We start from the raw sequence: 17,209 nt of genomic DNA on the forward strand, positions 1-17,209 counted from the left end.
GTACAAAATACAAGAGCACATGCCAATGGGGATGATTCATATACCAATTCAGTAAGTCTACAAAGTTTACATGTATGCAACAGGTGGAGCAACCGAACAATCCAATGTCCCACGCTGCCACGCACCTCCCTAAATTAAATCAACACATAATAAATACCCATAACTTTGTATATACCATAAAAGTTGCAAGCCCTATCGATGCTAGAGTTTTAAAATTTCTTTTACACACAACACACATGATAAACAACAGAAAAATTGCACACTCAAAAACTGCCAGCCACTGCCTGAGGGTTCATTCATGTCTCTCACGGTTCTCCTTGGATGGAGTTCCAAGGTCATCGATTGCACTGCAACTTCAAACCCCCGCGATACCAGATCTGTCAGTTTCCATCCATTCTCTGAGGCCAGGGCATGGCGTTAGAAGCGATACCTTGTTGGAGGATTAGCCGCACTTCGCCATTGTGCTTTCAGGTTGATGTCCCTGCTTGATTGTGTTCCAGATTCCTAAGGACAATTCTGGCGAACACTTTGGCTTCAATCGAAGCTGATGTCGCTGCCGCCGCTGCACGCAAGACCCGAGCTGCCCCTGCTTTCTGCAGAAGGCCGGCATGGTGGACCGCATGTCGACCTCCTGGGATTGTAAACTACACATTCGAAAAGCATTTCTCATCAGATCTTAAGAGAAACAGTGCTACCAGACGTTGAAACTGTTTTGCATCCGACAAAACAAAAAGGAAGTCTTGAGATAATTGCAGATACCTAGATATTGATTTGTACAGATCAGACCTATGCTATGAAGGAATTCAAGTTCAAATTAACAATTTAATAATATAGGAGAGACGCAATTGGTCAAGAATGACAAGGCAACCTATTTAAAGCATGACCAAAATGAAAGCTAATTCTTGTAATTACATATTTAGAAGGTTGGATGTAGAAACTGATAAAGGTGTCGAAAAGAACAAGGTTTTTCTATCTTTACAGGAATCACGATCATGTGGCTCCATGATGTCCAAAGGTAAACAAAAATGGCCTGGTGTACTGTGTTCAGCTCAGATGTCCAATCATGGTAACTCCAGTGAAATAAATAAGCCGAGACAAATAGGGTTAGAAAAACAAACCTGGAGAAGGGCAAATGCAGCACAAGCACGAAGAACTGGCGTAGGGTTCCGAAGCATGGCAATAAATCTACCAACCTCAGCACCACTGGAGGAAGTAAATGAATGTATTAGAACCATGTTCTCTAAATACAATAATATAATGACAAAATATTCAAATAAGATGCATGAAATAAACATGAACCGTCTTTAAATTTGTTTCCTGAACTATATACAGAATAGTTAAGCCTCATGAAATGTAAAGCCAAACCTGCATCTCAGGTGTCCAGCTTCTTGTATAAACACTGCTTCAGCAACCTGAGATAGTGCTGCTGGTGCTGAGGAAGCTGCAGCCATTGAGAACACCTGCGGATCTGAAAACGTCAACACAAAGATCTCTATATGCTTCAAAGCCATTCTTCTAGCTCCCTCGACATTAACACCCTTGAAACTGCCCTCTGACGATGTCCCAAGAATGGCGGCCTCATTCATTCTGTCAGATCACAAATTTCAGATTTAGGCCTGAAATTTCCTTGTTAAAATATAATATTGCCCATCAGCAAATAAGTACCCAATTTCTGTCAGCCGTCTTACAATACAAGTACATAAGGGCATCTCCAGCGGCGCGACGCAAACGGATGCGAGCGACCGTTTGCGTCCGCCAGGCCGAAAAATGCGTCTGGTACCACCTCCAGCGGGGCAACGCAAAGTGACCGGGCGCAAACCTGGCCCAAATATGCGCCTCGGATGTGTCTCTGCAAACGCTGCGCGGACGCGCAAAGTGTCCGCTCGCGTCTGGCGGACGTTTCGTCGGGCCCGCCCTGGCAGCGACCCTGCATCGATGCGCCTTCTCAGGCGCGCCAACGACTGGCACCGCTGCGTCGCTTCGGCAGTCTACGCTTCGGCAGTCTGCGTCGCTGCGATGCCTCGGCTGCCGCCGCCTACCTCTGCCAACCACATTAATGGCGACGCCACGCGTCCCGCGGCCATCGCCTACCTCCGGCCTAGATAAAGAGGGCGCGCGTTCTTCTTCCTCATACACTCCTCCAAACAAACCCTAGCCGCCACAAGCTCCACCGTAGCGCCGCCTAGCTCTTCCTGCGACGCAGCCAGGCCCGCGAGGAAGTCCATGGCGGGTCCTGGTGGCCGGCGAGGCGGTCGACGCCGCGGGCCTGGGCGCCCCCGGGGCCGGGGCAGGGGCCACTGTGGTGGAGCAGCTACGGCCCCATGCTCGCCGTCGCCTGCGCCCTCCTCGTCTTCGCAGGACAACCGCTGCTTCGAGTTCCTCCTCCGCATCGACAACGACCCACTCGGCATCAAGCGGCTCCCGGACAAGTTCGCCGAGTTCATCGATGGCGTCGAGCCGGCGCACTAGCAGCTACGGGAGGCCAGCTGCAACTTCTGCCGGTGGACTGTCGAGGTCTTGTTCGACGGGCAGGGCAAGATGTACCTGCCGGTGGACTGTCGAGGTCTTGTTCGATGGGCAGGGCAAGATGTACCTGCACACGGGGTGGGACAAGTTCGCCCACGACCTCGCGCTCGAGCCCAACTGCCAGCTCACCTTCCTCTACGAGGGGGACGGCGAGATGATCGTCAAGGTGTTCGACGACACAGCCTACCGCAGGCACTACCACACCGGCGAATCCGGCTCGGACACCGATAGTTAGAACTTGGTGTTCTTTATTTGCAGCGAATATGGCTACGGGCCAGTTGAAGCCAGTAGTGAAGGTTTCTGGTTGTTCTTCCTCGGAAGAACCAACGGGGGCACTGTCACGAGCGACTGGGTGTGCCCTCGAATGTTCTTTCTTGGCAGCGAACATACGGAAATCAACACAACTGGTTTCTTTTTTTTTTAAATGTTTTTATTTGTGTCAACCATGTTCCAAACTATGTATTAGTTTGTGTAAAATAATGTTCCAATATGTAATATTTGGAACTATGTTTATGTTTAAATGCAGAAGAGGAAAAAAACAAGTAAAAAAAAATGCGTCGCCCCGCTGGAGCCACCCCTAGACGCAAACGGGCGCACGGACAAAAACGGACATTTTAGCATCTGCGGCGCGACGCGCGCGGACAATAAAATTCGTCGCGCCGCTGGAGATGCCCTAAGGTATACCCGCACTCTATTGCCCATCCTAAAGAACTCCTTCCGTTTCAAATTAATTGAAGCTCTAAGTTTGTACCAACTACCAAGTCAAACTTCTCTAAATTTGACCCAGTTCATAGAAAAATCTGCTTACATCTACAGTGTCAAATCTCTATGGTACAAACATATATATTAGATGAATCTAGTGAACTTAAATTGGTGCTATAGATGTTGATATATTTTTCTACAAACATTGTCTAACTTAAAGTAGTTTGACTTAGGACAAACCTAGAACTTAAATTAATTTGGAACAGGGTTAAGTAGCAAACCATGCCAAACAGTGTATTAGCATCTATAGAGCTAGCTGACCTTCAAGTAAATATGAAATATCTTCAGACCCGTATATAAATACTGTTGCACAAATTCTTACGGGCCAAAAGAATATTTATCTTGTACAGATCAAGGCAACAATGCTTTATGCCAACAATAGGCTGATCTACAGTAAACTGATAAAACAGAGCAGCAATTGTATTTAATTTCTCAGAACTTCCTTCTACACATCATGGAATATGAAGATACAGCTTTTATGTCACTTGCACTGTCAAATAATGATGCACATAAGACTACCTTGACAACAAACAATGTAGTAAGCCTATGTAGGTAGTGTGGCCCTGGAAACTAACCGATACTCATGCTAACCATAATACATAAGGAACTCCCAGAAAGGGCTATCAAAGTTCTCAGAATAACTGATTTTCATCAAAACCTAGAAGCATAGTCAAGCTAACACTACCAGCAGAAGTACATTATGCATCAACTAGATGGCTTGCATTTTCAAGCTAACACTACAGGATAAAACTAACACTATAGAATGATTTGCATACTGATAACCGGCTAGTAGTATTTGTTTCATAAGCCAGATGTTAATATTGAAAAGCAAACAAGCATGGTAAGTTTCATAAAAGGTGTACCTTCCATCAAACATATAAGCAAGGGCTAGAGCAGACATGAACCGAGCCATTTTTGACCCCGATGATGAGCAAAGGTGCACAAGGATAGGCACCCCACCTTCTTCAACTATACGGAGAGCATTGCTGGAATAAAAAGCAAGATTCCACAATGCCCCTGCAGCTGTCTCATGAACATCCTGCAGAAACAGTGATTCGGAGTAAATAACAATGTAGCAACTATACATAGGATCATATGAACCATGACATCACTTGGAACAACAGAGCAGGGATAAAATTTAACAGGAAATAAAATGCCCTAACAAAATAAAACATCCAATACTTGAGACCGAAGAGTTAATGAACAAATAAGTTAGCATGCGTTGCCTAGTGCCGAACAGAAGGACCTTGATGATGAAAAAAAAGTGAAGTTCTTTAGTAACAATACATATCCAAACATGAACATGACAAGTTAAATATAATGGGTATCTTAAGTGCAAGGGAACTTACTTCAACCTCTGAGCATGCCATTGTGAGCAATGGTGTAACACCACCCTCCTGTCCAATTGCGATGCTGACAATAGTAATGTAAAGTTATCACCAACTATGCTGAATCATGAACAAGTGACTAACAGAGTGATGGGGCAAAAAGTTTTAAAAAGTTAAGCAGTCAAAACACTACGTTATGGCACACAAATATCAAAATTGACAGAAACGCGAGAGATAAAGATTCCTGAATACAACATTTTTGTTTTACATATGCAAATTCTATAAAATAATTCTTTATTTTTCTTCTTACTGCAATAAGGCTGTAAAATTGGAGCAAATACGAAGAAACAAGACAGTCATTACAAGATACAACCTCTTAAAAAGGCTGCACAAAACCCCATTTACTGTAATATACCTCCACGTCGTCACATAATAACTACCGATAAAGTTTCTTCCAAAACACTTGCGCACGTCTGAAATTCGATAGCAGTAAGTTGCCACTGCAACTCTCATATCCAGTAATCTGAACACAAGAAAGACAACCACCTTGCTACTCAAATAAGGTAAGCCAGAGGGTATTCTTGTTGGATTGGTTAAGTTCCTCTCAAGAGAGGAAACAGTCTAATAACGTGAGTGGTAAGGTAATTTCTAAGAGCCTAAGATGAAACAATTCAGTAAAAGGTGTGCAGTACAAGCCATCAGACAAACCTATGAACTATCTGCATCAAGAGCTTCTAAAGGAGGATGGGATTGACATGTTCAAGTGCAACCAGCTACTCTGCACTTGCTAAAAGTGAGATTGGCCCCTAGTTTGGTAAGGATACAGATTTCATGTAGCTCACCATCTACACAAATGTTAGGGGGCATGGAAACTTCAGGCCTAATCTAAAACATACCAGCTCTGGACATTTATTTTGGTTAATTGGATAGCACTGAGACTTTGTTGATTTGGGGCAATTCTTTGTAGATTGGATATGAGATTGGCCCATTCTTTTCTCTTCAGAAAAATGCCACTGAAACTCTGCAATACTCATCCATATGCCAAGACCAAAATACCTAACTTCTTCCTTGCCCTTCTCCTTCCCCCTTCCAATGAAACTCCTATTTCCTCAACCATGGGGCAATCCTCCCAACTCTATTTCCCTGCCTCTCTTTGCTACCGTCCTGTCGAGGACCCCACGGATTTGAGCTCCATGCCAGACAAGCATGGGCTCCTCATACGGTTCCTCCCCAGGCCCAATCTCCTTCAGAAGAAAACTTAGAATTTACATGAATATTTATTTCCAATAATGTCCACCTCATGGATATTGATGAAGATGTGAACCACCAGATCAAAGCCGGATGGATGAAGTGGCGCCAAGCTTCTGGCATTCTTGTGATAAGAGAGTGCCACAAAAGCTAAAAGGCAAGTTCTATAGGACGGCGGTTCGACCCACAATGTTGTATGGCGCTGAGTGCTGGCCGACTAAAAGGCGGCATGTTCAACAGTTAGGTGTGGCGGAGATGCGCATGTTGAGATGGATGTGTGGCCACACGAGGAAGGACCGAGTCCGGAATGATGATATACGAGATAGAGTTGGGGTAGCACCGATTGCAGAGAAGCTTGTCCAACATCGTCTAAGATGGTTTGGGCATATTCAGCGCAGGCCTCCAGAAGCTCCAGTGCATAGTGGACGGCTAAAGCGTGCTGATAATGTCAAGAGAGGGCGGGGTAGACCACACTTGACATGGGAGGAGTCCGTAAAGAGAGATCTGAAGGACTGGAGTATCACCAAAGAACTAGCTATGGAAAGAGCCGTGTGGAAGCTTGATATCCATGTGCCAGAACCATGAGTTTGTTACGAGATCTTATGGGTTTCACCTCTAGCCTACCCCAACTTGTTTGGGAAGTTGTTGTTGTTGTTGTTGTTGTTGTTGTTTGTTTTGTTGTTGTTGTTGTTGAGCACATATCACATTCATATCTCAAAATAGAGAAAGTTGGCATGTGGTGCAAGTTTAGTGAATCAGCTAGACAGACTCTTAGATATTAAATAAGATATCTGCAAGATTCATTATGTCTTGCATAGCAGAGAGTAGGTCACTAGGGTATAACTGATGGTAATTAACTAGACCTTTAGTTAACTTCTAAAAGTTGCTGAACATATTGAAAAAATTTAGAACAAAGGTGGATAACCTAGCACGATCGGGGCAACTTACACAGCTCACCAGAAAGAGTATTGTATCAACTGGATAAGTATTAGTATGTTACCTGTTAGCCTCTGAAACAGATAATCCCCACAATGCACCAGCGGCTCTCTCCTGAAGACCGTCTGAAGCATTCAGACATTGCTGTGCAAGTGAAACCTAAAATACAGATGTCATATACATGAGAAAGAAAACTTCTATTTGATTAAACTTAAGAAAGAATGATGGCATAGTGATTCCCAAACAAAAAAATTGGTGTCCTAGCTAGCAGCATCATAAATGATTTCTCGGAAAGGTACAAGCTTGATAGGTTGCTAGCTAAATAGCAGTTTCGGAGAACAGATAAAAGATATTACCAATGCTTCAACGCCACCCGCGGCAGCAATAGCTTCACGGTTTTTATCATCGAATGATAGGTTCCACAAAGCACCAGCAACCTCTTGCCTGAATTAAAATATGTGCAGTATGATCTCAGGTCAATCTGATATATGTTGAGGGAAGCCAATATGACGAATTCAAAGCCACATAGGTGAAAGCATGTCAACTAGAACTATACCTTACACCCTCATTTTGAGAACACGTTAATTGCACTAGTGCCTCAAGAGCCCCTGCTTCCTGACCTACAGCGGCATTATTGGTGTTGTTATCTCCATGTGCAGCTAAGTTAGCTAGAGCTCTTGCCGCCTATGTATAACAACAACAGCATTAGCAAATAACAACACATCAGAAATATAGAGATGGTGAACATAAGGAAGACAAAGCACTAGGCCACGACTGTATATAAAATGTTTATTTTTAGCGTTTAAGATGAAGCGGAGAACTGCTACTGTTTCATAAATAGATATTTTGTGTGCCTCTTCAGCAAATTTAAATGGCTTCAACTTTCAAGCAAGTATAAAAGATTTAAATGTTCAATTGGACTGTTTTCAACTTACACCTAAATGATATGAATCCAGTCAGCATGTCAGACATTGTTTCAGTACCACAGGTTGTAAAATTTACATAGTGATAAGAGTGCTCTTGGACAAGCAAGATAAGTTCGCAGCTATCCATGAGAAATGTTGCATATGATACCTGGAAAATGCAGTATGAATGATCGAAATAATTCATATATGGTAGGGCAGAAGTTTAATAGGCAAGAAATAAGCTGCAGACGGCACATAACCATCTGTAGGACTATGGAGTATTAAAGATAAAAGTTGCAAGTTTCTTTACATGTATTTTGCCTTCATATTAATGTGTCTGTTTTGCGGAATGTGTAGTACTGGCTAACGACTTGTGATCTAGCATAAAATTCTACTAGTTTATATAAAACAAAACTGGACAAGCATTATGCTGCTTACCTGTTCTAGGACGCCCTCGAGTTTACATGACCGAGCAAGTGTAACCAAAGCATGGACACCACCAGCCTTTGCAACTTCCAAGCTGCACTTGTCGTCAGCAGCTAGGTTTGCAAGTGCACCAGCAGCACGTTCCTAATGAAAAAAAGGGGGGAGAGCAAAAGTCACAAGAGGTTGTTTGCCAGAAATCAGCAAGTAAAGGTGGTGGGAATTGTTGAAAATGTGAAGTTTGAAAGTTCCATACAAGAACTCCATCAGTCCCAGCAGGCCAACGAAATATAAGATCAACCAAAGCCTTTATACCACCAGCTCCCGCAATAGCCGTCTGAAGAGTAAAAAATCAATCAATTATTAGTACAATCGCACACTGGAGACATCAAAGGACGAAATAAGAATCGGCATTCAAACAATAACAACCTTGTGTTCCTCTCCGACAGAGAGATTCCAAAGGCCGCCAGCAGCTTCTTCAGCAACAGAACGGTTCATCGACTTAGCCAAATTAGTGAATATGGTGATACCTCCCTCATCTGCAACCACCTTTGCCACCTTGGCATTCACGGATAAGTTTGCAATAGCCTGCACATTGACATAATTAATGTGAGCAAATGACATACCAGAATAGTAGAAGACAAATACTAAGAACCCAGGAGTCGAGCCAAAGAATGCATTACCTTTGCTGCTTCAGACTGTGCGCTTACCCTTGAGGACCTTGCAAGGTCCAGCAGCAGCGGGATACCCCCATCCCTCATCACGGCCTCCGACCTTGCAGCATCCACATTCGCAGTTTCATCATCAATAACCACAAACGTAGCAAGCGTGGTAGCTGCACGCTCCTGCACATCCTCCTGCGAGCTCTTCACCAGGCTCAGCAGCATTGATGTGCCCTGCTGCAGCCAGAAATTATCCATACCATATGGGTTGGACTCCGCAATCCGCAGAAGCGACTGCGACAGGATCCACTCAAGCCAGATCATCATTTCGCCAAGTGCCTTGCTTTTGCCCCTCCAATTGCACTCATTGAACACCCCTTGCTCCTTCACAACCTTGCCAGGAAACAGCTCGGCGACCGATTCGAAAATGTCGCTCGTAATGGTGAGCACAAGCTTGCCCTTGGAGTTGCTAAATGCGGTGGGACTGTGTGCCTGTTCCTCTTCGACAAATTTGCAGTTAAGCGCGCATATAAGCTCGAGGGTTTTGGAGTGGGAGATTAGGCGAGACACGGCGCTTGGAGAGACATCAGTGCGCGAGACGTCAACGGCGACTAGCGAGGGAAGCTGCTCCCATGAGGCGGACGCGGTCGCCCATTTCAAGTTGTAGCATCCGGCTACAGAGAGGAACCGGAGGGAGCGGATGTCGCCGATGGCGGCCTCGTCTACGGTGCCGCAGTCGAGGAAGGCAACGTCCTCAAGGAGGGGGCAGTAGCGCGCCAGGGCTCCAATGGCGTCGGCGTCGGCTTCACGGAGGCCCGAGAGGCGGAGGCGGCGGAGGCTCGAGCAGCAGAGCGCGACGTGGCGGAGGGCGTCGCTGGAGACGCGTTCCAGCGGCTCCGGCCCGATCTGGAGGCTCTCCAGAGCCTCGTGCCGCGCGGCGAGGACGGCGAGCGTGGCGTCCGTGAGCCCGCGGCAGCCGTCGGCGACCACCTCCCGGAGGCCGCTGGCGCGGAGGCTGGAGGCGACCGCCATGGCGGCCTCGTGGCCCCGGAGCCGCAGCCGGCGCAGCCCCGCGCAGCGCGAGGCGAGCGAGGCCGCGACCTCGGCGTCGCAGCGGTGCGCCCGGAGGTCGAGCGCGGTCCACAGGCACGGCGACGACCCGAGCGCCCTCCACGTCCGGCACGTGGACCCCAAGCTGCCGCGGTCGCGGTAGCTGAGCCGCCCGAACAGCTGCAGCACCGTGTCGTCCGGGAGCAGCGTCCAGTCCACGTCCTCGCCGCCCGCCGCCGCCCGGCCCGCATCGCCATCCCCATCCTCCGCCGCCACCCAGCCCAGCGGCGGCGATGAGCCCGCCTCCACCAACCTCCCCTCCTCCACGACCTCCTTCCCCTTCCCCTTCTCCCTGCACGTGCGGCGCCTCACCCGCCGCGTCGTCATCTCGCCGCCGGCCCGCCCGCGCGCCGGAACCCTAGCTACCACCCACCCACCTCACGGCACACCACAGCACAAACACGTGCAGCACTAAATCCGGCCCCCGAACCAGCAATTGTTCAACCTCCCGGCGCGAGATCGAGCTTCCGCGCGCGTACCAGGCCCAACCGGGCCAGCTCGAGGATCTGGCAGGGAGTAAGAGGTCCGTCCGGCGAGTGGGGCGCAGGGTGGAGCTGGCGGCGGCTCGGAATCGCGACCGGATCGTCGCCGGAGGTGGGTGGATCCGAGTCGGCTCCGAGTGCTTCCCTCCCCTTTCCTCCTTCCCCCGTCTATGTCTGTCTCCTTCGTTGCGGTGACGGGGAGAAGGGAAGAAAAAAAAAAAAGCGGAGTGGAGGAGGATGCCGGGGTATATATATATAGCGTATGCCGGGAAAAAAAAAACCATACGCGCAAGCGTAGCTGCGTAGGCGTATTCTTCAGCTCCGGACACGCACCACCTCGCAGTCGCACTAGCTACGCAGAAGACAAGGGACGGCCGCGCCATGCCGTGTTGGAGTAGAAAGCAACGGCACGGCGGTAGATAGAACCACGCACCTAGTCAGCTATGCAAGAATAATATTGTTGGTATTATTTAATCTACAAATAATATTTTATTTTTTCAAAACTACTGATTATACTTATTTTTGGAGAAAATACCGGCGGGAACGGTGCCTATTCACTAAGAAAAAACACCGCAAGCTCATAAAGTATTTTGGCGCGTGCACATTTCTCAAAAAAGATATTTTTAACATGTAACGGTCGGGGTTCGTATTTATGACATAGATAGAAGGTCCACGCGTCACACGTGCGACGCGCAAGCGCTTGATCGGCAAGCGGGCCCTACCTAACCACCTTCTCCCCTTCACTCATTTCTCCCCAATGTGCCTCCCTTCTACTCTCCCTCCCTCCCCCCATCTCTCCATCGCACCCCACCACATCGCTCGCCTTAGCCAACAATGTTGTGCGACGAACACGAGGGAGTCGAGCTCGAAGAAGGCAACTAGCCTAGAGTGAGGCCGGTGTCGAGCAATGAACATAGGAGGGTCGCTACTCGCTAGCGCTGCAGAAGATCCTAGAGATGGGTGGGCTTAGAGGGGGGCTAGATGGCGGTGGACTGGCAGAAGAGGTGATTTGAGGACGGCAAAAGAGATGGGGGAGCAGGGTTCAGTCATCAGTGGTTTGCGGAGGCGGTGGAGGCGGAGAAGGGTGTGGCGTCAGAGGCATCAAAGAAGGGGTTAGGGTTTCGCATCATCTCTAGTTTAGCGCGTGGATGGCCGCCAAATAGTCACGCCGCTTCTCCATACGACTGCACACGTTTGGCATCCATGTTCACCGCATGGAAGGACCCTTGAGTGGATGCTTCTACACGTAATTTTTTGTCCTTTTTAGCAAGCAAATGAATTGGCACGCTCCTGGTCTGCAGGAGTGCACGTCACGCTGCTAATTTACATGAGGGAGATAATTTGTCATTCTTTGTTACAGCTGGACGAAGTTAGGTATTTGCTAGATCAGTTGCCACGGTGATGACACATGACAGCAAGCCCAGCTTGAAAACAACTGGATTTGTTGCTGTTTACTTGCAGGATACAGCTGACCCCGTGCACAAACTACTTGCCATTTCAGCACAAGAAGAAAAGGAATTGCATATGGACACACACACACACACACACCAGAATTCTCCATTTGGTTTGTGCTTTCTACAGTACCTTGCCATTTTCGAGGTATCTAATAGCAGTTGCATGATGCAGAGCCTAGAATGGTAATACAACAAAAGATTCTCATCCATTTCCCTCCTACTACCAGATAAGAAGAATTGCTGCCCTCAAATTGATCTAATGCTATGTTACAAAGTCGTTTCACCGATGGCAAGCAAGATCATTCGTCTTCAGAAGTATCGTCAGATTGATCGTCAGGTTCTCCCTCTGGCAGAGCAGATACAATTGCAGCACAGCAGAAAGAATCGCGGTCCTTCAGGAGAAGGCAGCTTCCGGCTGAGTTCCATTTCAAGTCGACTATCCGGAAATTCGGCAAGGGGATGTTGACACAGCAAGCACCGGACGGCGTCCACATGTACAGGTGCGAGCTCTCCGTGCACAAGACGAGGCGTGGACATGTAGGGTCCCAGGCAGCAGCACGGATCGGATCTTTCTGCACAAGAACAGCTGCAAGCTCGAGGCGACAGATGTCCCATATCCAAAGAGCAGTTGGCATGTTGTCGTTCCGAGTGAAGAAATAGTGGCTGTCGCTGCTCCAGGAGAGCATACCTGCAGATGCTGTAAGGTGAGAGGTGTTTCCAGATTTTCTGCTAGAAAATTGAGAATCTGGCAGACAAATCACCCAAGGGCCAAGGGGGGTATTGGTATATGTGCTGATATTACTTAAACTGACCTTGCAAGGAGCATGAACTGGGGTAGGAAAAGACAAGTAAAAGGGACTAACCGATCCCTTGTTTGGGGTTGGGCTTGTCACTAGTTGGTTTCTGTGATGGTAAGGTGATTGGAACATCCATCACAGCGTATTTTACTCTAGAACCTCCTTCTGTGCCATTTTCTGATAACAGAACAAAAAAATGTCATTACAGGATTAAATAATACAAGGAGATAATTGATGGAAGTGCACAAGAGGTAGCATATAACATGTCAATTTGGTTATGTATTTTCTTGAGCTACTGTGTGCGTCGTCTGTACAATTCATGCATCACATGTGATAAAGTAAATACTGGAAGAGATGGCGAATCTTAACACCAAGATGGCCTTAAGCTACAAGGAAGCAATGATTTCTGCTTATGTGTGGTACTGCAAAAGAAATGTACTCTCTATATCAAGTCAATATAAATAGAATTGCACATTTATTTTGCTGCCATAACAATGCAAAGAAACATACCAGTGGTAATCAATGTCAAGACATACCTAAAAGGTAACATACTTATCTATTCAGAAGAATCACATTGTAAAAATCAGAAAATGTTAAGCTTACACGCCTGATAAGACCTCTAAATAGAAAAAAAAAACTATGAATATTCTAGGACGTGCTCTTATTTAATTTTGTTAGATATATGATAACATCTTGATGATTTTCTACCGTGCACAGACTATTCAATGACGAGGGAGCTGCCAAGCAACTAGGAAGAAATGCTAAGAAAAAGGTACAGTGGTGAATGGATGGTGGGTGGAACTGTAACATAGGAAAATGAGCAAGAAGCAGTATAAAGCTATCGCTCATAATCTTACCAGTGCCATTGTCTCGCATGTTACGAGAGAAGCCTTCGCTTAGACATAACTCTGACATATCGAGCTCCCATGGGGCATCCACTTCCTGTGGCATGTGTTGTTTGTTATCGTCAAATGGCATGGACAGTTAAGAGTGTAGATATGCCGAGTACAACACCCAAAAACAACAGTAAATCTGCTAGAATGGTGATTAATTATAGAAATAGGCAGATTTACCTTAAATATAGCGGCATTACAGGGACTTCGAATCGAGGCTGCATGAGTGAACTCAGCAAAAGTTCTCCATGTCAAATGGTTCAATGTTCGCACTGCTTGATCATAGCTGCCCACTGCTAAAAACTGTCCACATGGTGACCAACCAACAGATTTGACACCTAGCCCACTTTCATATGCTGAGTACTTGAACAGGCATCTCCCATCCGGTGAATATATTAGAACCTGCACATGACATTCTTTGAATGATCAATTTACATTTAACTATCTCAGAACTGGTGCCACTGCAATGAACCATCTCATCTCATTTTCGCCTAGGAAAGAAAGAAAAAGATCTTGAAGAGTTGAATTAGGGATTGGTTAACCTACAAAAGGCGGAGGATGAGCTTTTTAAAGGGTTGAGCGAGAAACTTTTCTAAGCCATAATCCAGGTCCAGTAAAAAACATAATCCAATGTTCCAATATATCAATCATCAATATCAAAATTAAACATATAGGTACATGACATGAACCAAATTAAGTGGTGTCATCAATTACGAAAGGAGGCACAAAACATGAAGGTACAAGATGTGCTGCCTTTCAGAAAAAGTAGCAAGGCGTGGCATGTCAACCATGCAGTAAACAAGGTAACTCGAGCAGCACAATCTCAGTTTCAAGAACTAAGCTACCTTACAAAATGACTTAGAATCTGAGATCATGAGATACTTTAAATAAATATAATTATGAAAGAGTAGCATATATCAAAAATACTAACTAATATGCATGTGGAGCAACTCAAGCAGCAACGTCATCCCTTTTTTTTTGCAACTCAATTTGAAGTTGCCAAGAGACCTTGGCAGAAAGAATAATAGCAACCTACAAAGTTCTGACATGAGAACATGGCAGGAATGAATATGATTAACAACATCAGCATTTATCAAGGGACTAAAAAAAGCTGCTGCGTTGAGATATGCATAAGAATTGACTAGTACAATCACAAGCCACAACACACAAGAGCTACCAGGAAATTTCAGAAGAGATAGCACATGCACCTTGTATTCAAGAAGTGAATCCCAAGCCACAATAGCACTGTCATCCGGCGACCACTCCACACCTGCTAAGTCTAGTGTGTCAACAGCAAATACACCCATTATCTCCCAGGAATGACATGAGAGCAAATTTATGTAATCTTTGCAATCCCGCCTGGTGCAGATCGCAGCAAACTTCCCATCCTTAGTAAAAGACACTCCTCTGGCTGCATGCTTTGGCCACTGCACATGAACACAGGCGGTATTTACAAGAGACCACACGGTCAAACGAAGTTGAAACTCTGACGTAGTGAGTATATGACGACTGTCAGGGCTCCAACGAGCATAAGCAATCCCAGCAGACCCTTCATCAATCTTGCAAGTCCAGTCAGGCTGGCTCAGTGACCAAGCCTGCACCATTGGCCGCTTGTAAAGTCCACATAGAATGTATTCTGAATCCGGTGCCCACTCCACAAAGTTTATCTTGTCCACACATGAAAACAACTGTACCACCTGCATAAGCAATTTAATTAAAGCATATGCTTCAAAATTTTAGTGTCTAGATGTGACTAACATTTTTACAATGGCAAGGGATCATGTAAAATTTTGAATTCATGCAACTGTTAGTCTCTTTTTAGGAAATGCAATCTTAGTCTCTCATGACCATTGCAACTTGCAAGGAACTATACTTTTTCTTGGGCAATGGATGCAACATGCGCATTACACATACTATCGATTTTTCGAAGTTGAAAAGATGACAACAATTATGCAAGATACTGCATTAGCATAAACAGTTATGAAACATGAAGTTCCTCATGAAAATTCCACGAATCCAAGAGATAGCCAAAAGTAATCCAGAGGCTACACAGTTCACTAGACCAATAGCAATAACAACAGAAATAAAAAATAAAAAAGCTAAGCTAATACAGAAGCTAGATTTCATATGTGCAAACCAGATCCACCCATCTAAACCTCCACATGAAAAACAAAACCGTGTACTATCCACTCCCACATCACTTGGTCCATGATTCTCAGATCCAACCAGTACCATGAATGGCTCTAAGCACAACTCAAAATGGCCCTTAAATAATGTGAAGTCTCGTACTTACACATGTTGTAGGAGACACAGGTCAATGTTGAATCATCCGTCATCACAAACAAGACAAGTAGCTACTTGGCAGCAATAAGGTAGAATCACATTGCTTGATTATAGTGAGTACAGACAAAACTGTGTGTTAGGACAACATGGCTTGCACCTTGCATAATTGATTGTTAAAGCAAAGGTTTAGACATGAGCGCAAATGTTACGTTCGATTCATATGCTATGGCAGGTTGGTCTGATATTTAGGGGAGGCCTGGCCTGACTGGGGACGTATTAGTGATGATGTTGCTTTTTATGAATTATGACAAGCTAATAACTGAATATCGCCAAGAATTTTTACAAGGTTATACAGTGACGGTATGGATGAAATGATTAGTTAGTGTCTGAGCTTGCTAGGACTATGTTCAGAGTGAACACAAGCAATGGCCTTGATTTTGATTTTTGGGATGAAGCAAATGGCCTTGGTTACTCCAATAGATTCGAAATGCTAAACTAACATATACTGTAGAAATTTAGCAAATAAATAAGGATAGATATCTAGGAAGCTAAGTTTAGTCACGCATCAGGGCGCTCAAATCTGAAGGGGGCCAGATCGCACCAACCCAAATCCCAGATTCGCCAGGAACTACTCCAAAAGCATGAGCCCTAAAGCCGCAATCCAGCTCTACGGGGGAAAAACAGGTCGGGGAAATGGCGGTGCGCATACCTTGAGGGAGACGACGTCGCGGACGACGAGGCGGTAGTCGACGGCGACGGCGAGGAAGCGGGCGTCGGGGGAGAAGCAGCACGGGCCCGTCTGCTTGTACGCCTCCGTGAACTCCATGCCCTCTTTTTCCCCTACTCGCCCGGCGGGCGCCTCCCCTCGGGTCGTCGCGGGAAGGGAGCGAGCTGGGGACCTCTCGCTCGCCGGCGTACTGCTCAGGCGAGGTGGAGACTGGAGAGGGGTTCGTGTCCGGGATTTGAATTCGTTTGGAGGGTGGAGACGTAAAGTCTGAACTCTCAAGTACGTGTAGTGACGACTATAGTTTTATTTTTTTCAAATTTAGCATTTAGCAGGAGAACTGCTAAATTCAGTGGCGGAGCCAGGATCCAAAAATTGTGACGTCAAGCTTTAAAAGTGTGAAATTTTTATTTTTTGAGAACATTTACTTAAATAAACTAAACATGTTTGTGGCGTGGCACCCGGATAGCAGAGGTATGCTACATGCATGGAGCACCAAGATCATAGTTCAGATATAGAAGCAACTAGTAACAAATTGGATGGAGCTAACAGAGAATGGAACCTCATCTGGCAAAATGCAGCTCCGCCAAAAGTCAAAACATTTACCTGAAAACTTGCGAGGAATGGACTAGCTACTCAAGTAAATATGTAGAGAAGGAAAATGGAAACCCATGCC

The 17,209-nt window shown here is 45.9% G+C and overlaps 2 protein-coding genes across 3 annotated transcripts; both read right to left on the bottom strand.

Annotated features, from left to right (window-relative positions):
• Positions 1-20: 20 nt before the first annotated feature.
• On the bottom strand, positions 21-10,602 carry LOC127309917 (protein ARABIDILLO 1). Of its 2 annotated transcripts, XM_051340636.2 has the most exons (13): positions 8,812-10,602; positions 8,558-8,716; positions 8,385-8,465; positions 8,144-8,275; positions 7,357-7,484; positions 7,157-7,244; positions 6,865-6,959; positions 4,638-4,701; positions 4,152-4,327; positions 1,366-1,587; positions 1,119-1,203; positions 431-644; positions 21-353 (listed from the first exon to the last, which is right to left on the bottom strand). In XM_051340636.2, the coding sequence occupies exons 1-12, from the start codon at positions 10,225-10,227 to the stop codon at positions 468-470; spliced, it is 2,823 nt and encodes a 940-aa protein (XP_051196596.1). In that variant the 5' UTR covers positions 10,228-10,602; the 3' UTR covers positions 21-353; positions 431-467. The 2 variants fall into 2 exon arrangements, with proteins under 2 accessions (XP_051196596.1, XP_051196591.1); XM_051340631.2 differs by having other exon boundaries at positions 21-644.
• Positions 10,603-11,807: 1,205 nt separating this feature from the next.
• Positions 11,808-16,784, bottom strand: LOC127309943 (uncharacterized). The gene is made up of 6 exons (XM_051340654.2): positions 16,519-16,784; positions 14,735-15,223; positions 13,707-13,928; positions 13,491-13,575; positions 12,700-12,810; positions 11,808-12,524 (listed from the first exon to the last, which is right to left on the bottom strand). Exons 1-6 carry the CDS (start codon positions 16,633-16,635, stop codon positions 12,136-12,138), a joined length of 1,413 nt encoding a protein of 470 aa, XP_051196614.1. The 5' UTR covers positions 16,636-16,784; the 3' UTR covers positions 11,808-12,135.
• Between the last annotated feature and the right edge of the window lie 425 nt (positions 16,785-17,209).

The sequence above is a fragment of the Lolium perenne genome, chromosome 1 (assembly GCF_019359855.2).
Source record: "Lolium perenne isolate Kyuss_39 chromosome 1, Kyuss_2.0, whole genome shotgun sequence".
NCBI lineage: Eukaryota > Viridiplantae > Streptophyta > Magnoliopsida > Poales > Poaceae > Lolium > Lolium perenne.